The sequence below is a fragment of the Rutilus rutilus genome (assembly GCF_951802725.1).
Source record: "Rutilus rutilus genome assembly, chromosome: 6".
NCBI lineage: Eukaryota > Metazoa > Chordata > Actinopteri > Cypriniformes > Leuciscidae > Rutilus > Rutilus rutilus.
Window position 1 is genome coordinate 4,733,664 of NC_140214.1, and position 23,518 is coordinate 4,757,181.

The window sequence follows — 23,518 nt, forward strand, 5'->3', positions numbered from 1 at the left end:
CGTTTGTGTTAATGTAGTGATCATCTCTGATTCATTTCAAAGTGGAAATCTGGCTTTAAAAAAAAAAAAAATTGTGCGGTGTTTTGTCCTATTTCTCAAGAAGAGTCACACGTGTGCTGGGTGGAATCGTACGTGCTTTTGTTGTATCACATGACCTGTAAATAAAGCGTCTTCTAGAGTAGCAGGATGTCACTTGTCCACGACACATGAATGAAAACAGGCAAACGAGCCTGAAACCAGTCAGACCTATTCACAGACGCAACGTGAAAGAGGAATTTTAACTTACGCATTACAACACTTTGCCTTGAGGACATCAAATGTGAATTTAGCGTTTGTTAGAAGTTTCAAGCCAGAGAAACATGCAGTTACTGAAGCTGAAGGGAAGTCAACATGCCTTCGCTGTCCTTGAGCACGATTCTGATGAAACCCAGCTGGATATATCTGTGACACTTTCGGCTGGTTCAATTCCCATGAATCCCTTGTACAATCGTCTCTGTGTTAGATAAGGACGAGTTTTTGGCTGAACGGCATCTGACTGAATTTCACAAAAGTTCATCCAATCAAAGACACGTGCAAAAATATGAAATCAAAATGTCTTAATGTATTTACAGCATGTTCATGTGAGTTTTATTATTTGGAAAAGTTGCTTTACTGCACGTATGTTAGTGATTTGAACAAACCCTTAACACTAAGTGAAAGCAGGAGTATACTTGGCCAAGCAAACCGATAACATGGACGTTAAAATATAGTGTTTACAACTGATAAGATAGAAGTATTGAAGACATCTGCTGTGTGAACTTTGATAAGTTCTTTTCATAAGTTTCTGTTTTGAGCTTATTTACAGCGAGAGCAGAAAGATGATTTTTTATTTTTTTTATTTTGAACATTGTAGGTATAAACAAATACAAAACATACCAAGAAAATAAAAAAAATTATAAGTGCAACATTCATATGCTATACAATCAAAACTTCTTATAAAGTCACTGATACCAATCATTAAAAGTAATAATTGGACGAGATAATTGGTTCAGATAAAAACTTTTTTTTTGAGCTCTAAGCATAAGTGGTTTACAATTATTCATTTTCAGGAATAGAATAAAAAGTTCAGTAGCTTTAATTTAACCAATTAGACTTTTTTTCCCCTCCCAATGTGAAAAATCAAACTCTTTTGATTTTGACATGAAGACACTATACTGTGTTCATGAACATTAGTTGATATGCTCTCATGTATTACACGTCCAACCAATTTTGAAAACAACAATGTACTATTCTTATCTGATACACTGTTCAAATGTTTGGGGTCAGTAACATTTTTTTAATTTTATTATTATTTAGCAAGGATGCATATGCAGATATGCAGCACAACTGTTTTCAACATTGATAATAATAATAAATGTTGATATTGAGCAGCAAATCATCATATTAGAAATATTTCTGAAGGATCATGTGACACTGAAGACTGGAGTAATGATGCTGAAAATTCAGCTCTGCATCACAGGAATACATTACATTTTAACAAATATTCACATAAAAACAGTTCTTTTTTTTTATTTCATGTTAACAGTTATTACTTTTTACTGTATTTCTGATCAAATAAATCCAGCCTTGGTGAGCATAACTTCTTTCAAAAACATTAAAAAACAAATCTTACTGACCCCAGACTTTTAGACAGTAGTGTACATGCACAAACTTACAACAATCCTGCAAAAATACTCAACATTGCTCTGGGACATTCAACTATAAACAATAGTTGCATTTTACATATATAGGCAAAAGTGTAAACATGAGTCACAATCTTCTTCACATTCATTGTGTAAGTAATTATGAGCTCAGTCCTCATTTATTTTAAGGCTGTCTGGTTTTCGGTGACTAAACCAGAGTCACAGAGAGTCTGTGTTCCTCAGAAGAAAAAAGAGGGACACATCATTCATATTCACTAAATATAGAGTCCATAAAAAAATTGCAGCATTAGAAGCTCACAGTAGACAGCAGGTTCTGTTGTACAGGGTTTATATGATTGATTGTCAACAACTTTAAAATAAAAATAATAACAATAATAATAATAATAATAATAACAACAGGTAAGAGGGGATGGAAAAATTGTTTAAATAAAATAGGAATTGTTTTTCCTCTATAAATAACATGGGTGAGATAAAAGGTAAAAAAAATTAAAAAAATAAATCAACCATTATTAATAACATGCCTATGGCAAGCCCTTTTAACATTTAAAAGCTAAGTTTGACTCTCCGGAATTAACATTGTAGATATCAACAACGTCTTTCTGACTAGTCGTAATTACATTTTGGATAGTTGGAATTGTCATTCAAGATATCTGTAATGTATTTGTGACTAGTCGAAACGGCAGATTGAGATATCTGTAATTCAGTTTTGACTAGGCACAATGAAAGTTAAAGATATCTCAAACGTCATTATGTCTAGTGCAAATTATTGTGCATGACGTTGCTCTATTTTAGATATATATGGGTGGGTGGGGTGGGGTGGGGGGGTTCTCTCAAATATTGGCAACATGCAATGTTTGCCATGCATCATGCTTATGATCATGCTTAAAATTACCGTAGGTTTATGCGTGAGAGAGATGCACACTAATTCACTTTAATAAAGATGCCGACATGCATGCTATTCTTGCCATGGAAGTGCAATAACATTAACTTCCTTAGATGAGAAAAAAAAAGTTCTTAGTTCAGATTAGTTCTTATTTGTTTTGTTTTTCCACAGTAAAAAGCCATGATAGCCTGTAGGTATTGACTTCAGGATGAAACAGTAATAGCTAACAGCATTAAAAAGACGATTAAAAACTCCTTCGCCCTCTGGCTGCGCAGACATGGTGCAAATCAGTGCTAATTACAAGTTAACAGTTAACAGATGCTATGTGAGTTTGATGATTTGAACAACAACACGCTCTGCTCCCGCCTAAAGTGGGATGCGGGCCTAATTTGCATACAGATATCTGCTATACCTAGTCAAAACTTAATTTAAGATATCTGAAAAGGAACATGTACAGAAGATATCTTGAATTGAAGTGAATTAAAGATATCTTGAACTGGAGTTATGACTAGTCAGAATCAAATTGTCGATATCTCAAACTAGAATTACAGATATCTACAATTCAGTTGCAGATATCCGTAATTCACATGAACTGAATTGTAGATATCTGTAATGATAAACCCCATATAAATGAATGGCAAAAGTGACGTCATTTGTCCTAGGAAGAAAGTCTTTGTGGATATCTGAAATGACAATTATGGATAGGAAGAATGTAGTTGCGGATATCTGAAATGTTCTTTTTGACTAGGCAAAACTGATATCTGCAACACATATCCAGTCAAGCTGTTAAATGTTAAAATGGCTTGCCATACATGCCAGAAGCCTATAGATATATACATATCTATGGTGGAAACATTCAGCATTATGATACACAACATGGCGCAATTCCATTTGAATGGTCAGTTTGTTTTGTTTTTGGGTAGCCCCGCCCCTTAGTGAAACCTCATTGGTTTAGAATCTGCGTACAGCTTCATGATTGGCTGTGATTTTAACACTACGAGCAGCGTCGAGACAGGCGGCTGTTAACATACAGCTAGTTGATATTTTTGTTACCTATTGTGGACAGGTTGGTTAGTAAGATTAATTTCCACAAAAAAAAAAAGTATATATATAGCCTATATATACACACACACATGTGCCTCGGTTAGCTAGTGGTAATTATAAACGGCGTCCTTATGAGAGATTGCTAAGTTGGCATGGATAAAGACTTTAGTAACTAAAACATTAAAATAAAGTAGTATTTTATAAAAAATAATCATGCTATGCAGATGTGTCTGGATATAACACCAAATTGTTGTCATGGCTATCATGGTTATAAAAAGCTATAAAGTCCCTAAACCTACCGCCACAGGAAAACATTTCTTTATATCAAAAAATAAAGTCACTATAATCCAGTATATATATATATATATATGAAGAATCCAGATGCAAAAGCCTCTAAGTCCATCTAACGGTTTTCTTTAATATAATTTTTTTTTACAATTATATATAGGTTTCTACCCAAGTACCGACATTTCTGAATGGGCTGAGGCTGGGATTTAGTGAGTTTGAAGGGAAATTATTTCATGAACTCTATGTGCGGAGAGCAATTCACTCAATATTATCTCATTTTTGACATAGGTGGCTTTTGCATCAAGGGCTTATATATATATATATACATATATATCATCTAATTACCAATGTGAGAAAGACCTTTTTTGGCATCTGTTCCATGTTGATACTTTTCTTCCTGGATTTCTTACTCAGGGAACCACAAACTCATGTCTTCTGATGACTTCTTTCCCATGCCGAAAGAATCGCTTCCAACAGCAGAAGTACATCTAGTCAGTAAATGTCAACCGGTGGTTTTGCGGTTGTCATGGAAACGACCAGTTCCCCTTGAAAAAGTTCGTCTTTGTGCTCCGATACAATAAAGTCCCTCAGGGTTCATTAGATGTCAGGCGATCTGTGCTCTTGGCGTATATGAGCGTGCATAAAACAAAAAGCGGTATAAACACGATCAGCCGTCTGTAGAGGAGTATTAAATCTAATATTCAGTGTTAGTTCATGCATTCACTTGCTCTCTCTGAAATGTGAGTGTTGTCCTGTGGAAGAGAGCGCGCGCGGTCAGTGCCAGTGTACAGTGTGTGTGCAGCAGCGTGTGTGTGGCTGTCTGTACGAGACGTGGTGCAGCATCCAGTGGTTTCTGTGTGTCTGCCCTCACAGGTCAAAGGTCAGGCTCATACAGGCCTGCTGTAGGGGTAAATATTGTTCCTGTCCGTGTCTACGATCTGAAGGCTGGGTTTGCGTTCGCTGTCTTCGTTTTCAGCGTTTTCGACATCCTGGCAGCGAGGCGGGCGCTCTTTGAAGAAGTCAGAGACGTATCGCACCTGTGACGGAGAGGAGAAACACTTAATGCAACTTGCAAAATAGACCATTAGTTCATATTCCACTCTAAATAAAAAAAGAAGAAGTGATTTATACACTACTGTTCGGTAAGATTTTTAATGTTTTTAAAAGAATTCTCTTATGCTCACCAAGGCTACATTTATAAAATAAAATAAAATAAAATAAAATAAAATAAAATAAAATAATTATATATATATATAGTTAAGTATTATGACAATTTAAAATAACTGTTTCCTATTTGAATATATTTTAAAACATAATTTATTCCTGTGATCAAAGCTGAATTTTCAGCATCATTACTCCAGTCTTCAGTGTCACATGATCCTTCAGAAATCATTCTAATATGATGATTTGCTGCTCAAAAAAACAGTCATTTTTGAATGACATTATTGAATACAATATTGAAAACAGTTTATTTTATCCATATGGCTGCTGAAAAAAATGAGCATGCTTTCTGTTTTTATGACCAGTAACAGAATTTTGGGGGAGAAATTTGATTAAAATGACTGTAATATAGAACAGGAAAAAACCTATTCTAATTAAGTGCAATATTAATTTCACCAAATTCTTCTCTTTTTTTGTGTGCATAAATCTAAGTTACTGAAGATTGAGGGAGAGTATTTAAATGGATTTAATTATCATGAAAATGCAAACAAATCCAAGTGGTTCTACAACAGGACATTTTCCTTCATCATTTTTCTTTTTAATTTTGGGGTGAAATATAAGCTGGTTTCATGAGATTCCTCCACTCACCGTGAGGACTGCGATCAGCGCCCCTTGCAGAAGACCCACGACCACGTCGCTCCAGTGGTGTTTGTAGTCAGACACGCGTGTGTATCCCACATAAATGGCAAAAGCCACCAGGAAGAACTGAATTGTGGGCCGGAGGAGGCGGGCCCACTTGGATGCCATACGTGCCTGGACATATAGCTACACAGGATGAGGAAAAACAACGACGGATTACACAATATTTTAAAAGAGGATATGGGAAGAAAAGTGGAAATTCAACCTTGTGCATTCAGCAGCAGGAAACGATGAATAACTAGTCTTTAAAAGTTAAGGGAAAGCACCTTGTCTGAATATGACTTGTCTTAACTACAGACACGTCGGAACATGAGTGAAGCAACCAGAAAACTTTAAGTGTTTATTAATTCACCCTCATGTTGCCCCAAGCTCGTATGACTTTCTCTCTTCGGTGGAACACAAAAAGAGAAATTCTGAAGAACAATCATGCTAAGAAAAAAAAAAAGAAAGTTATGCAGGCGTGAGGGTGAGTAAATGATGTCAGAACTTAAAGAGGGCCTATTGTGCTTTTTCACATTTTCAATTGTCTTAAGTGTGTAATGTTGAGCATGAAAAAGCTCTGCCAAGATACAAAGCGAGTTCTTCTCTATATCAGTGTCACTGCTTCTGAACTCCTTGAAACGCCTCCATTGTAGTCTTGAGTTTTCTTCGGGAACGAACACGTCACAATATTCCTCATTTAAATAATTAATACGCAGAATAAAGAGGTGGGATCTGATTAAGTTAGTTAAGCCCCTTTCACACAGAGATTCCGGAAAATACACGGATAAAGTGACCCGGGATTTGACCTGGGTTCGTTTGATTTTGGTTCATTCACACTGACAGTGATTTTCCGGAATCAGAGAGTGCGTTCACACACAGCCTGTAAAAATCCCCCAAAGACACGTGACATCGATGTGACTTGTAATGTCTCAGCAGCAGAGACATTTTTTTCTCTGATTCGATCATAAACTTGCGCATTACGTATCGTTTCACTAGTTGGCGAACGATCCCGGCTTCAGCGTTATCACTACGACACGGCATTATTACGGCTTTTGTTCACACAGCGCGCCTTCCGGGACTGAACACGGCAATGTTACTAGGTCCCCAACCCGGCATCGATGCCGGCATCAATCCCGGGTCGTGTTTGCGTTCACACAGAAGGCGTTCTGGCAATTTCCCGGCGATTTGCCGGGATCATCGCGCTGTGTGAAGGGGCTTTAGAAGTGTGTAGAAAGTCACAGTTATGGTTAGGGGGCGGGACTTTTCCTAAACATGCTCGAAGCGGTTGACCAATCACAAAACACTGGTCCAGCCGACCAATCAGAGCACATTGTGCTTTTCGGAAGGAGGGGCTTCATAGAGACAGGAACTAAACGATTGGGAAGAGAGGTGCCGCAACAATGTCAAATACGTGAAAAATTATGTTTTTTTGAACATTCAAATATGAAAACCTATTCTAGTAGAGCCCCAAACAACTAAATCAAAACTGTTTAGTCCCTTTAAGCATTGCATCTTGATTTAAAGCTTGAGACGTTTGAGGTCACAGTTTATCGTCTCTATGATGTTTCCTGTTGCTCTGAGAGGGTCTCCTTTATCTGTCTACACAAGTCTTCTGTGTCAGCATGATTGTAGAAGAGGAAGACAACTGTGACAACTCACCGCCAGAAACAACATGCAGTACATCCCGAAGGAGGAGTGACCGGAGTAGAAGGACAGCCTGGTGCAACAGAACCGACGGAGGAAGGGGCGGATCAGACAGATACAAAACAACAGAGGGAGAGAGGGAAAAGAATCATTTTCACAGTTCACGCATCGTTTAGAAAGAAACGTTCATGGGTCATTCTTCACTTTAGGGGAACTTTTCTGTCAAACCATGTTTCAAGATGTCAACTGTGTTAAAACATTTATCGCCATATGTCCATAATGGCCTTGACCTTCAAGTGCATTGTGGTATGTGTGATGCCAATGACCTTTTTTATGTTTTGGAGAAAGAGCTTTATAACTCTTGGACTTGCAGGTTCAACAAATAACTTTTAATTTATAAAATAATAATAAGAAGTGGACTTTTTAATTAAAATGCTAAAATACTGATCAGTTTGGTGATAATACTCAGAGCTAACAGTAAATCTCAGAATATTTAAATATAGTGATACATGACGTAAAAATATTTTGGAGGATTATAAACAGGAACATTGTATTTCAGCAGAGGCATGTAACGCAGTCACTCATACTAGACACTAGAATTTTACATATAATATACAGTACCAGTCAAAAGTTTGGAAACATTACTATTTTTTATGTTTTTGAAAGAAGTCTCTTATGCTCATCAAGCCTGCAGTTAAAAAAAAAAAAAAAAAAAAACAGTAATATTATGAAATATTTTTTTAATATTTAATAAAATGTAATTTATTTTTGTAATGCAAAGCTGAATTTTCATCAGCAAGTACTCCAGTCTTTGGTGTCTTATGATCCTTCAGAAATCATTCTAATATGCTGATTTGATACTCAGTTATTATCAATGTTGGAAACAGTTGTGCTGTTTAATATATTTTTTTGGAATACTTTTTTCAGGATTCATTGATGAGTAAAACGTTAAGAGCATTTATTCATAAAAACAGCATTTATTCAAAATAAAAACATTTCTAACAATATAAATCGTTACCATCACCTTTTATCAATTTAACGCATCCTTGTTGAATTAAAGTACTAATTTCTTTAAAAAAAAAAAAGTTATTGTTCCCAAACTTTTGAACGGTAGTGTATATTGTTACAAAAGATTTCTATTCTAAATAAATACAGTTCTTTTAAACTTTTTATTCATCAAATAATCCTGAAAAAAGTATCTCAGGTTATAAAAAAAATATTAAGCAGCACAACTGTTTCCAACATTGATCATAAATCAGCATATTAGAATGATTTCTGAAGGATCATAAGACACCAAAGACTGGAGTACTTGCTGATGAAAATTCAGCTTTGCATCACAAAAATAAATGACATTTTAAAGTATATTAAAAAAGAGAACCATTATTTTAAATTGTAATAATATTTCATAATATTACTTTTTTTTTTTTTTTTTTTTTTTTTTTAACTGCAGGCTTGATGAGCATAAGAGACTTCTTTCAAAAACATTAAAAATAGTAATGTTTCCAAACTTTTGACTGATACTGTATACATTTTTCAATTGTAGTCTTTTAAAAAGGCATCTGAAATAATAAACTAAGTGCAATGTAGTGTTGTCAAAAATATAGATTTTTTTAATACATATTGACACTGAAATATCTGAAACGCTTCCAATACTCATTTTCAGGAGAATAGATAGACGATACCGGCTGCGCTTTCTTTCTCTCTCTCTCTCATCTCTCTGACAGCGAGTGACACACAAACCCGCCTCAATCACTCACTCGTTTCATTTGCTCTGGATGAATATTGTTGTTACAGGGCTTGAATCTCGGCGAGGGATTGCGCATATTGTGCATAATTTGACAAATTCCCGCAGATTTTGTGCTCAAACACCCAAAGTGCGGCACATAAAGCCGCCTCTCAGGACTAAACTGAGATCTTTTGCGCTGCTCATAACGCTCAAACCGGCATTTTGACATTATTTTGTGTCTTGGTGAGTATTCATGTCATAAACACAGTCAGTTATGTTTAAAGTAAACAAACAGTTGAGAAAGAAAACACATGTGTTACGGTATAATAGGTCTTAAAGTGACGGCAGCCTACTATACATGCTGCCGAATTATGAGATAATATCAAAAATATCTATATGCCAGTTTTTCCCATGTCAAAATTGTGAGTGGGTGGTGAGCAAAAAAAGTTAACGTCAAGCCCTGATTACAAATAATAATAATAATAAAATATTTCAATATAATATTTTTGATTTTAAAAAAGTTCCCCTAATTGACAAATCGCCCAGATAGAACTGAAATATTTTCCAAACACTGGTCATGCTTTGTGTTGCATGCAAAATTAAATCTATTCATACTTCAAGCCTCTTGAGGAAATATGGCATTTGAAAACACCAGTGAGACCTTTGGACTGCAAAGGTCACAGCATAAGAAAGCACAAATGTACTGGACAAACAGGAAGTGAACCAATAGGTGAACAGCAAAAATAAACAAATACAGGAAGTGAGGTTAGCAGTTTTAGGACCTCTGACACCGGTCCCTGCTTCTGTACCTGGATTCTGTCACGTTGCGATGGCTTCCCGTGCAGTTTATCTCCAGCATGTAGCCGTTACACACTTCTGGAGCGCAAACCGCCATGAAGTTGGGCCGCAAGCGTCCGATGGTGTACTTGGCCATATCGGTCAGAGACTGGCTCACACACGCGCCGAACAGAAACGTCCCCACCACTTTGTAGAGCGCCACAGCGTACTGGTTAAAGTCTGAATTGGAGTAAAGCCGTTTGGTGTAGACCAGGTAGGCCTCTCCGGAAATGATCTGCAAGTGAGGAAACAATGAAGCTTTTTAGGCTTAGTCAGTTAGACGTTTCACCCCAAGTATGAGCAATAGCAATGCATGAGTAATTGTAATAGTTCAGCATGGCGCATGTTTTTTTATATTCAATTTTTAACGGATTTCGTATACATCTATTATGACTATTTTGTCAAGCACTTTGAATCCCCAGTGTATAACTATCAAATGGTACATAATATAAACTTGCCTTAGGGATCATTCTCAGTTATACAACTAAACATATGAGTCTGTCGGATGTAGATGACTCATGTTCTGAATTGATGAATCATACTGAAGTAATCACAATGTTCTCTCAGAACATGTGGCCACAATACAAAACCAACCCGCATCTTTTCATAATCAAATACAGCACCGAAATTTCACAATTTGCTACTCAAAAGTGCTTCAACAACAAATCCCTTTAGACAGTTTTGATGCTTTTTAAACAAACAGTTCACAGAAAAATGTGAACTATGAACAGTCACTATGAACTAAAGTCACATATGTCAAACCCAATAAAAAGTAGCTCATATTGAATTGTGTGCTGTATTCTGAATTCTGCTTCTGAATTCCTATGATAGCTTTGTGTGAAGAACAGACAGATATGGAAAATCTTCCCCATGGAAAAATCACTTCCCCGTGAGCTTCATGAGAACCACGGTGAATCACTGAATCAGTGAGTAAAAAATCATGAAACACATTAGTTTGATTCTTTTGGTCTTCTTTTCCAGTGGAAAAACATGCCTCTCGCTTATAAAAATACAATTCACTGCAGTTTCCTGCTGAAATGAACACTAGAGGCAGTAAAGCACCAACAACTTTTCTTCCTTTTCACACAAATTATGATTACAGTTGCAGATTAATGATTAATAAAGACGTATTTTCATGTGGTTCATTGCACAAAACTAGGTCATAACCTGAAAACACTTTTACCATAGTGCATGATTTGTAAACTGATACATTTTGATGTTGGCATCACATAACCAGCTCAATGTGTTTGGCTTTTCTGGTGTAGTAAATTTGCCTCAGGAGCTCACCATTGCAAAGCGGAGGACTCGGGTATGAGTCCTGTGAAACACGAGTCATGATAAAACAGCTCAAAGACTTGTAGAAACAAGCTAAAATTACATGGTTCCTGAACCAAATTAATTTTAGCTCAAATTTGTGAAAACGGTGTGTGGTAGATTTTTTCTTCTTTCGCACCTGACTTAAGTCTACCTGGGTCTCGTCTACAATCGTCGTCCCCGTTCAATAATATTTGTACTCCTCATCGACGTCGGCTGAGTCACCGAACCCTAACTTGGTGCGCATAAGTACAACAACCAGCACTATTAAAAACATTAGCTGACATAACGTGAACATTACCACGTTCAACTGTTTTGGGGAAAATCAAATGGACTTTTAGTGCCACACTAGACATTACACCTTAAAAGTGTCGCAATCTGCGCAAGAAGCAACGTACAATCATTTACCAGAAAGGATGCCACAGGCACATTTTTGCAATGAGCCTGGGTTGACTTTTGTTATGTTAGCTAATTCCTTTTATCACAGAGAGAGAAAAAAAAAACACATGCAACATTCTTAGATGTAGATGACAGATTTTTGGATGAGCTATTTCTTTAAAGGGGATCTATTATGCCCTTTTACAAAGTCTTGATTTTGTTTTGGTTATTTAATAGCATATGTTTTCATGCTTGGAGATGAAATCAGATCCTCTCTTCCCAGTCTGTCAGTAACGCTCTGCTTAGTTCCTGTCTCTATGAAGTTCCTCCTTCTATAAAAGCACAGTGTGATCTGATTGGTTGGTTGGACCAGTGTGTTGTGATTGGTCAACTGCTTTAAGCGAGAAATGCCTCACCCCTTACTATAACCCCGAATTTCAACACACTTCTAACTAACTACCTTTAGTCCCTTTATTTTGCGTATTCCTTGGGCGGGAATGATTTAAATGGGGAATATTGTAACATGTTCGTTCCCAGAAGAAAACTCAAGACTACAATGGAGGCGTTTCAGGGAGTTTATAAACAGTGACACTGATATAGAGAATAACTCCTGCTGGAGGGACTTTGTGCTTTGTATCTTTGCAGACCTATTTCCATGTTCAAACAGCAACATTACACACTAAAGAAAGCTGAAAATGTAAAAAGCATAATAGGACCCCTTTAAAGGTTTGCTCAGCTGTCTGATTGGTGGAGACTCACGATAATGATGGAGCAGGAAATGGTAACGGCCGCCATCATTTTGTGAGAGATGGTGTCTGGTCTGTAGGGGTAACGAATGGACTCGTCATCACAGTAAACGCCACGCTGGTACGGCCGGAATATGATGGTCATTATGATGAATGGCATCGCCACTGAAACACAAACAACAGCGTTATTATTGGCCTCAGATGGCTGGCTCAGTAACACACATCAAACAAATCATCTAGCGCATGTCTTGTGTTGAATTTTCCATGGGAACGACAACAAAAAAATGCTTTTATAATAGGAAACAGATGACATTCAAGTTCATCAGTGCTTCTGCGAATCATGCAGGAAAAAAACATGAAAATCAACACAGATAGTGTACAACAGACTTTTCCACATCAAGAGATATTATTGACCAATCATAAATGTCAAACACATGTTGTGGATTCAGTAATGCTGGATAATCTTCCCCTTGCCATCCGGATACAGGAAGTCAGTGGGAATTATCGCCAGGGTCATGGCACCAGATGTCAGTTCAACAGATGCCCACAACAGTATCTTGTAACCAGGAAAAGCACTGATTTATGTCTCCAACATTTTTTTTTAAATCAAAAGTCATGAGAACCAGGAGAGGGAATATTTATAACTCTGGTCGTGTTTCTCAAAGCCTGAATATTCCACGCAGCTCTTTTCCCGTCGGACAGCAAAGATGCCAATCAGTTTTATCGGGGACCGTCGAGGGAAAATAATCTTTGGATATTGAGGCAGAGTGAAATATATTTGCTTCATCATCAAGTTCATCGACATATTTTCTATTCCCACAGCAACGGTAACTTTCCCAAGATCAGGACCTTGGAGTCCAGTAATATTATATGACTTGAATCCACACACATGGAAGCAGATGTACACGAGCAAACGACAGATTCAAAGCAGCCTTAGTCAGAACGAGTTTAAAGATGTGCTCCAAAAAGGACTAAAGGCTCCAAAATGTGGCGCTTAAAAAAGTATTTGGACACTTAAAAATGCGTGAATGTGATTGCATTAGATCTATCAAACCAAATAGCATTTATGTTAGAGAAAATTAAAACATGCACACTTTTCAAGCAAAATGTATTCTTATTCTATTTATTCATATAGCACAATTTTAAACACAAAGATAATGTAAAAAAAAAAAAAAAGTCAGTTTCATTTTTTTTAAGAACATACAATTAATAAGAAAAAGACAAATGAAATATCTTTATTTAAGATATTTTTAACTTAAATGCTCAAACTTAAAGATTTAATTTCAAGTATAAAATATAAAACAATAAATATAGTTACGTACATTCATTTATTCATTTATTCATTTAGCTGACGCTTTTATCCAAAGCGACTTACAATTGCTATATATGTCAGAGGTCGCACGCCTCTGGAGCAACTAGGGGTTAAGTGTCTTGCTCAGGGACACATTGGTGTCTCACAGTGGATTCAAACCCGGGTCTCTCACACCAAAGGCATGTGTCTTATCCATTGTGCCACACCACCCCACGTACATATTGAAGATGAAAAATATTTGAACATTTTAAGTTTGCAAAAAATAAATAAAACTTTCTTTTGACATTATCTAATGCAACAAAATGAGTGTTCAAAAGTGCCATGGTACTTTCATGATCACTTCATATCAGAGTGTTTTTTTTGTTTTTTTGGGGGGCAAATGCATGTTTGGCTTTTAATATATAATAATTATTTGCGAAGCATTGTTACTACTGTAGGTCATCCATACATCATATTCTATTTCCAGAAAGAAAAATCCCCATTTTAAGATCCAACAAGACATCCTGGGAAAGGTTTAAAATGTGTTGAGTAAGCATGCATTGTTTTCAGACACAAAGAATACAAGTTTTTTTCTTGCACAAAAGGAAATGTCCATAAACCCAGATGGGCTGTAAAAAAAAAAAAAAAAAAAAAAAAAGGCTTACATTCATTACACTGACACAATGGCACCAGCAACCACACACATTCTCACAATGATTTCGACTGTAAAGCTGTCTTTTAACGGATGCGAGGGGATGACAATGAGCTTTGGGGGTCGTCTGTTGGAAACTCATAAAACTTTAATTAGAACCTTACAGTGTCAATGAAGGCAGAGTTATAAGCTCAGCTACTGTTAACCTCCATGTCGACTGCCTACATCAGCAGCTGCCTTCAAACTTAATGTATGCATACAAATAATTCCACATTAAATTCCACAGAATGAACAAAATGGGTGGCTAACCGCACACTGATCCACTCAAGACTGGAAAAGTCTACAATTTTTTTTTTATTATATAAATTGCATCATAAAGTGCATGTGAGTTAAAAACAAATAGACACCAGCAAGCAAACGTTTCAGCACATTAAATTACACATAAATAAAAATCTGTTATTCTAAAAGAAATTAGACTTCCAAGCTGGCATATATGACATCATTATCTTAAAATTGTATAAAATAAATCAGTAACACTTTACAATAAAGTTCCATTAGTTAATGCATTAAAGGCATAGTTCACCCAAAGATGGAAATTCTGTCTTTAATTTCTCACCCTCATGTCATTCCCAAAACCGTAATACTTTCGTTCATCTTCTGAACACAAATGAAGACCTTTTTGATGAAATCTGAGAGCTTTCTGTCCCTCCATTGACAGCTACGCAAATATCACTTTGATGCTTCAAAAAGTTCATAAAGAGATCGTAAAACTAATCCATCTGAATTGAGCGGTTTAGTCCAAATTTTCTGAAGAGACTACAGTTAAAGTTAAAGGGAAAGTTCACCTTTTTGAGTGATCTATCCCTTTGACTAACAATGAAAAATGCTGAAATTAAGATTAAATCAATGCTTTAGAAGTATTTTTCATTTTTAGTTCATACAACTAAACGGAACCTTTTTGTAAAGCGTTGCAAATAAATCAAATGACGGCATGACTGAACAGTTATATTCAACTAATAATTTTACATTTCTCTCACTTCCACCAACTTGCATCATTTATTATTATTTTTTTTTATTAGCTTGTTGCAAAGCATTCTGGGATTGCATTCTCTGCAGAGGATTAGGTCTCTTAAAAAGCAACATAACTAGACTTTTAAAACGAGCGTAACATGCTTCCTAACTTACTATTTGGGAGCAGAGCCACATTCTGACTCAGACTGATAACATTGTTATGAAAGGGTTGAACCTTTAGTTTCAGAAACGCAGCCCCTGATTTAAACAAGGTAAAGGTTACTTTACACGAGACTCTCAAATCATGCGTGTGAAGGTTAGACTGTCCCAAAGGAGCACGACCGTCCACTATTACAGGACATTCAGAGCCTTGCGGATCATGAAGGCACGTTAACTCTCTCTGTATGTCAGACACACAAAACAACCTTTAACCTCCTTCCACTCAAAGCCTTTTCTCTCCCTTCCTTCTTTCATCGTTATCTGTCTTTTACAAATCTCCCTCTTCTCGTTTGAAGAGGCCGCATCATTTGGTTTTCCTCAGTTTAAAGGCATTCAGGTCATCTGGAGCAAAGCCGCCCGCCAATATAGAAGATAACCAAGATGAAGTTCAGGAAACAGGTTTAAAAATAATCATCTTTGCAGCTCCATTTGGTCAAATTAAACACTTTAACGATAACATTTGAGTTTATGTGACAAAATATGCATTTATTTCAGATTGCATGATTGATAGCGAATCTCAACTCGTTTATATTATCGCATAATTTAAACTTAATTATCATTCAGGGATATAGTACCTGCATACATACAGTACTCACATAAAGCAATATATATAGCAAAATTGCTTGTATCGTCATAATGTAAAGTATATTTTCAGTTCTAATCTGCTAAATGCAACTATAAGGCATGAAAATATTAAGATATTCTAAACACTAACATCATGATTTTCTGTAAAAGCTGCTTTGAAACTGTGTATTGTGAGCAGCGCTATACAAATAAAAATTGAATGGAAAAGTTCTCAGCTCTATAAAACAGTAATAATAGTGAGCATATAGTTATGTATTGTTGGGATAGCAAAACAAATATGCTTATCAACTTTAAGGGTTTGTCTGCTTCCAAATTCAACTCTCCCCTGGTAAAAGCTAGACTAAGGGTGTGTTCACACTTGTAATTCGGTTCTCTTGATTCAGACCAAAAAAGAAAATAACACTGGTTCGCTTAGCATTCACACGGTCATTTGAGACCGAACCTAAAGATAAGAAACTCCAACAAAAAAACACAGCTTTTATGGCGTATATTTTGCGATGGAACTTTTGGATTTCTTTTTTTACTATAAACAATTGTAATACCATATCAGATAACAAACACAGTGTAAAATACTGTGTAATGAAGCAAAATATCTTGAGTTGTGTTTGTGAATGTTAATGTTATGTATTTACATTATAATGTGTTATTTTTACAACAAATTGTGAAATTTCTAAAACAACAAATGCTAACAAAAAACTGATGATTGTACATTTGAATCAACGTGAAGAATAACACGCAATGATCTTTGCCCAACATAACTTCACTGCAAAATCTAGGGTCAGTTCTTCCTTTCGCATCCTGACGGTTAATGTATATCGAGGTGTCTTCGATCAGCACGTTCACTTTCGGCTTGTGCTGAATACTGGTTTAACCTGAGGGATGTGAAACTCTCTCATGAGAAGATCACTGATGCGGTTTAGAGAACTGAGATGAGCATTTTCCACAGAGCAGATGAAGATCTCAAACTGATCTCCAGGCTGGGTTTCGATAGAGAATTGCAGTCAGATGGCAGAGTTCAAGCGTTGGGGTTTTAATAAGAGTCCATGTGCAGGAACTTTCCGCTGGCAGAGGATCTGCCAACTCAGAGGAGGCGGATCGCAGCGTTCAGACTCGACAAGCTTCTCACCAGTTCAAGTAGTTAAACTACAAGGCAGTAAAAGTCATTAAAAAAAGTTGTGAAGTTACTGTACTATAAAAAAAAGTTATCTACATTGAAGCTATTTAAGAGGGCGATAACCTTTTAATTGCTACTATCAGATTGCACAGTTTATTTAAATAATCCATATTTACGAGGCTTAAAAACGATAAATACTAAATACAGTCAAGTAGGGCTGCAAAATTAATCGAAACCAAATCAAAATCTAAAAAAGTATTATCATGATGTAAAGGAACACGCCGACTTTTTGGGACTTTGGCTTATTCACCGTATCCCCCAGAGTTAGATAAGTCCACACATACCCTTCTCATCTCCGTGCGTGCCGTAACTCCGTCTGACGCACCCACTGCTAGCCTAGCTTAGCACAAAGACTGGAGGTAAATGGCTCCAGCTAGCATACTGCTCCCAATAAGTGACAAAATAACGCCAACATTTTCCTATTTACATGTTGTGTTTTGTATAGTCACAGCGTGTACAAATAACAAGGTCACATGAGACACAGCCATCTTCTAACCGTATACATACTGGGAATTATATTCTCAGAAGGCGATAATGTGAACGTGATTTGCTCGCAGCGCCTGAGAAGCCCCGTGGTGAGGAGCAGAGAGTTCGCTCAGAGTTGGAGTAAATCACTCCGCAGAAGTAGCAGTGCTTCGCCTTCTGAGAATATAGTTCCCAGTGTGTATACGGTTAGAAGATGGCTGTGTCTCATGTGACCTTGTTATATGCTAGCTGGAGCCATTTACCTCCAGTCTTTGTGCTAAGCTAGGCTAGCGGTGGGTGCGTCAGACAGAGTTACGGCACGCACGGAGATGAGAAGGGTATGTATGGACTTATCTAACTCTGGGGGAGACGGTGAATAAGCTAAAGTCACAAAAAGTCGGCGTGTTCCTTTAAGCACATCATACATCATGATAATACTTTTTTAGACCATGTAAAACCATCTAAAACATCTTAAAGTATGCAAATGGCACAATGACATATAGCATACCGCCATCTCATGTCATGCTAACACCACAGTACATTTGTAATGCCATTTATTTTTTATTTCTTTTAATTTTATTAATGGTTTCGAAATGTCCAGCATGTTATATTTGATGGAGCACACCACGAAATGAGGCCATGATGGTAAACAGAACGTGCAAAAGAGCCGGAGCGCTTCAAAAATGTCAACAAATGATGACATTCAGCTTACAGTAGTATCTTTGTAGCATCAGGAAATGTCTGTCTAGTACAGAAAGACAAGCTCAACAGGTGTCTCACTTCATTTGTGTGTGTGTGTGTGTGTTTAATGTCACCTGAAATAAACTTGCACCAGATGGGATCTTTTCTGGAATTTTCTCCTTAACTATTTTGTGAGAGAATTGTGTTCCAGCTTTGACTAAACGTGCTTCAAACATTGACATGACTTCGGTTTAAACCACATGTCCTTGTGTTGCATTCAAATACTGTTAACTGTTTATGCAGTACAGCATTAAATATTAATATAAATTCATATTAAATATGCATTTAACAACAAAACAAAAACAAAACAAAACAAAACGCGGAACAGGGACTTATGGAAACGCTGTTGACTGATGACTCAAATATCAGATCCAGATTTCATCTCATATTTTTTTGGATCAGTTACTAAAAAAGAAACGGACTGACCTGCTAAAATGAATTGAACTTGCTTGCTCAGTTGTAAGTGTAAAATACAATTCAAAACCATAAAAAATTGTGTAGCTAAAAGCGTTTGCATTCACATACATAGAGTTACACATCATTTCTCTCTGGTTTTAGGGCTAGGTTATGGTAAGCGTTAGGGATAGTTTGATGGGAATACTGATCCAGGAACACATCCCACTGGACTAAAACAAACTGTGCCAGATGACATGTATAAAACACACCTCACATGTCTTTTCAGTGAGAACATGCTGCTATGATTTTGGGATCTAAAATGCTTTACATTAAGTGGATGATGTTTTAGATCTGTTCCTTAGTTGTGTTAGATGACCTTCAACATGCAACACTTATTAAAGAACTACTGAAGGATTACATATAAGCACATCACTTTAGTGTAAAACATATTTATATTAACTATATATGGGTCAATGACGTGACGGGTCATTTTTTTGTCCAAAGGCCTTAATAATAATAATAAAAAAAACAAATATATAACATTCAAAGTATGTAAGGTAGTACAGCTTGATCTCTTTTACTGAATCCAAAAGGTTTTAATTATATTTTACTACATATAAAGGTATTTTAAAGATTTTGAAGTGTCAAAAGGTCATTCGGTAAAACCGATATAGTAAATATTTAAATGGAATAATATTGTTTTTAATAACTAAAGGAACTACAATAATACAAATATAAAGCAGATAAGGCTCTTTTTTTTTACATTTCCCCCTTTTCTCCTTTCCCTGTGCAATGTTTTACTTGAATATGTTGGAGTGTTTAGAGTAGTCCAATAAATGATTACATTTATGAGATCAGTGATCATTTTATTTAATATTTCTTCTGTGGTACACACTATATGCTATCTCAACATCAATGTCAAATCAGTTTTTAACTTTCAAATCAGTGGTTAAACCGAATGACTTTTTTGGTGACACATTTTTTTCCATCTTGTAAAGAAATGACAAAAAACAGTGTTAATTGATTGTACAAACCACAACATCTTATTGTTAACACACTGTAAAAAAATCCAACTTACGTTTTGTATGACAAATTCAGTTTTTAAAGTTTATTCAACTATTTAACATGAAAAAAGTTGGAAAAAAGTTGAGATTAAACTTTTAAGGTTTCTCAACTTTTTTTTTTTTACAGTGTAGGTAAACTAAAAAATGGTTTCAAATATAGTTATATCTCCATTATTTTTTTTTACACTTTTAAAAACCTTATTCGTCAATGACCCATATACAGTGTATAGTATCAGTAAAACGTTTTTGAAAGAAGCCTCTTATGCTCGCCAAGCCTGCATTTATTTGATCAGAAATACATTTAAAATAACTGTTTACTATTGTAATATATTGTAAAATGTAATTTATATATCTTCAGTGTCACATGATCCTTCAAAAATCTTTCTAATATGCTGATTTGCTGCTCAAGAAACATTTATTATTATTATTTTCAGTGTTGAAAATGCTGCCTCATATTTTTATAGAAATATTTTGTAACAGCATAAATGTCTTTACTGTCACTTTTGGTCACTTTAATGCATCATTGCTGCATAAAAGTATTCATTTCTTTACAAAAACAAACAAAAAAATCTTACTTGCGACAAACTTTTGAATGTTAGTGTACAATGGGGCACTGAGGTTGCAATGCCAAGCATTTCTGTAAATAGTTTCTGGCCAAAATGTTCTTGTTTGTTATTTCTGCATGTCTATTAATGGAAACCCTCCATCCAACTCCTGTAGGGGATTTAATCAAAACACTCTCAAACTGTTAATAAATGAATCCAAATGCCAGTCCATAATCACAAGAAAGCTTGAGAACAGCTCGTCTCTTATTCATCGCGATGGTTTGTCCGAAGCAAGGTCATGGAGGCGTTGAGTTTCTGCCAATCCCGACATCTCAGATTCCTCCCCAAAGAGCCGGACTCACGCACAGCTCTGGCCTTATAGTGGATCGACTGCATGGCAGGCATATTTTGAAGTTATTACAGTGCCGAGTGATCGGGAGCTGCGCCAAAGGATCGTTTGTCTTTGCGCTCGCATTGGATCCCAACTCACGGAATAAGAAGAGCTATTGTCTCCGGGGGCCTGTCGCAATGTCATCTGGCTCTCGCGTTTCAATCAGGATGAAACTGGATAAAATAAACAGGCAAGAATTCACAATTGGACACAGTTTGCTATCCTTGTGGCCTTTGACTCTGTTCTGTGTTTCCCATGGCCGGAGAAATTTGAAATTATACATGTTATTGATCTTCTCAAACTCAGCAATGCCAAAATACACATCATATCACAATAATGTCAGTGTTTAACACCAGCCAAGAGGAGAAACTTAAAAAGACAGCTGGTCAGGTCTCAGATTTTACAGAAAATCTCATTTTGTTTCACAATCGCAGAATGTGGCCGCATTCTGCCAAAAAAATTAAGATTTAAAAGTTTTACAGTGATGGAAAACGAAGTACAATAAGCGAGAGAGAAAGTGCTGCTGCCGCTCTGGAAAGATAAAGTGACACGACAACATTTGAAGAGGAATGTTGGCTGAGACAGAGGTGATAAAAATCTTTTGTGGGAGATTGCAAAAGATGATGAGCCATGACTTGAAAAAAACCTCTTGCATCAGCTTCTAACTTGCTTAGAGAAGTGACATTTATTTACTCATCATTTTGGCACGACTTAGTTTAATAAACTTTAATAAACCATTTTTGTTCGGCTATTCAGCAAGAATGTATTGGTCAAGAGTGATAATGTTACGACATATTTCAAATAAGAGCTGTCCTTTTGAACTTTCTATTCATTAAAGAATAATGGAAAAAAAATGCATCATGGTTTCCACAAAAATATGACGCAGCACATCTGATTTTTAAAATCCATAATAATCAGAAATGTTTCTTGAGCAGCAAATCAGATCATGTGACACTGAAGACTGGAGTAATGATTTTGATCACAATAATAAATTCTTATTCAATATTACTGTTTTATTAGCCTGGAAATCCAGACCTAAATCTAAAAGATTAACGGTATGGCGTCGACTAATGAAAATCGGCCAGCTCGAGGGGCGGCAACAAGCATGCATTTGAAAATCTCACTGCACGCAATTGGATAACACTACGACCAATCACAACAAGCCCCATACTCTTAGCTACCAGCGGAGCTAACTGGTAGATTAGACTCTTGCCGTATCCGGTCGGCAAAACAGCAAAAACGCCCTTCTTGCAAAGGAACGATTCGAGCGGCGTCTTCTGTTCCTCTTTTAGATAAAAAGCCAAGTCTAACTCGTTCATTGTAGCGGCCAAAGCCGTTTCAAACAACTGGTGTTCATCCATAGCCATCTTGCAATGTTTACTAATGACTTCGACGTCACAGCGCTGTCGTCTTCTGTTTAGCTCGCCTCTGGCCCGCCTATATCAGATAACCCGATGTGATTGGTGCAGCTCGGATACAAGGGCATATTTAATGAGCATCATTACTCAACGCCAGAGTAAACTCGCTGAGCAAATTCAACTTGTGCTCTCGCGAGAACTCTGGATTTCCAAGGTAATTTTACTGTATTTTTGATCAAATAAATGCAGTCTTGGTGAGCAGAAGAGACTTCTTTGAAAAACATCTTAAAAATCCTACCGACCCCAAACGTTTAAGCAGTAGTGTATGTCAGGTACTACTATATATTCACTATAGAAAATCTCAAAAATTATACCAATTTCCATGACTTTTCCATGCTTGTACTGTAAATAACAATTTCAAACCAGATATTAACAGGTTTTTCTATGATAATCTCTACCCTGAATCTCAAAACCACTGAGTTACGAGCTCGTCGTGTGCATGTGAAATCTAGATGTCTCTCTAGACTGGAATCAGTGTCATTTTCACATGAAACTGCTGACACTGACCACAGAGAATATCATACAGCCTCTGCATAATATCAAAACAAACGTAATGGCGGAAAGCACATCCAATAGTTCACACACTTACAGAGGAAAATGACCACGCAAAACTCGTTCACATTTCAAGGGTGTGAAGGGTGGTTTCTAGGGTGTTGCTAAGGTTTTTTTTTTTTTTTTTTGCATATTTTAAATGCAGTTGCTAGGGAACTGCTACAAAGTTCTGGGTGGTTGCTACACAGCAAAAAAATCTTAGTACACTCTAAAAAATGCTGGGTTGTTTCAACCCATGTTTGGGTCAAATATGGACAAACCCAACCATTGGTTTACATTTTTTTAATAAAATTTTTAACCTAACAGTTGGGTTTGTCCATATTTAACCCAAACATGGGTTGAAATTTTGAGTCTTGTTTTTCATTACAAATATCAAACAAATTAAGATACATTTACTCGAGAAGCAATGAGAAATGTATCCAAGGCAAATTCAGTCTGTTTTTGTTTAAAACAAGAACAAATATCTGCCAATTAGGTTTATTTTTCGGACCCCATTGGCAGATATTTTCTCTTGGTTTAAGCATTTAGTGACAGAAAACAAGCATATTTCCCCAAGGCTAGCTTATTTTTCCAATTTTTTTCAATGGGAGCGACGTGTTTTTAAAATGGCAGAAACGTGATGAGGCACTG

General features: G+C 36.4%; 1 protein-coding gene across 1 annotated transcript in view; it reads right to left on the reverse strand.

Moving 5' to 3' along the window:
• Window positions 1–858: 858 nt before the first annotated feature.
• The window catches only part of plpp2a (phospholipid phosphatase 2a), a 36,700-nt gene continuing 14,040 nt past the window's right edge, over window positions 859–23,518 (reverse strand). The window contains exons 2-6 of the mRNA XM_084411916.1: window positions 12,398–12,549; window positions 9,919–10,181; window positions 7,399–7,456; window positions 5,707–5,883; window positions 859–4,934 (exon numbers count right to left, since the gene is read on the reverse strand). Coding sequence (XP_084268042.1) covers window positions 4,785–4,934; window positions 5,707–5,883; window positions 7,399–7,456; window positions 9,919–10,181; window positions 12,398–12,549 — 800 coding nt within the window. The 3' untranslated portion in view covers window positions 859–4,784. The remainder of the gene's footprint in view (window positions 4,935–5,706; window positions 5,884–7,398; window positions 7,457–9,918; window positions 10,182–12,397; window positions 12,550–23,518) is intronic.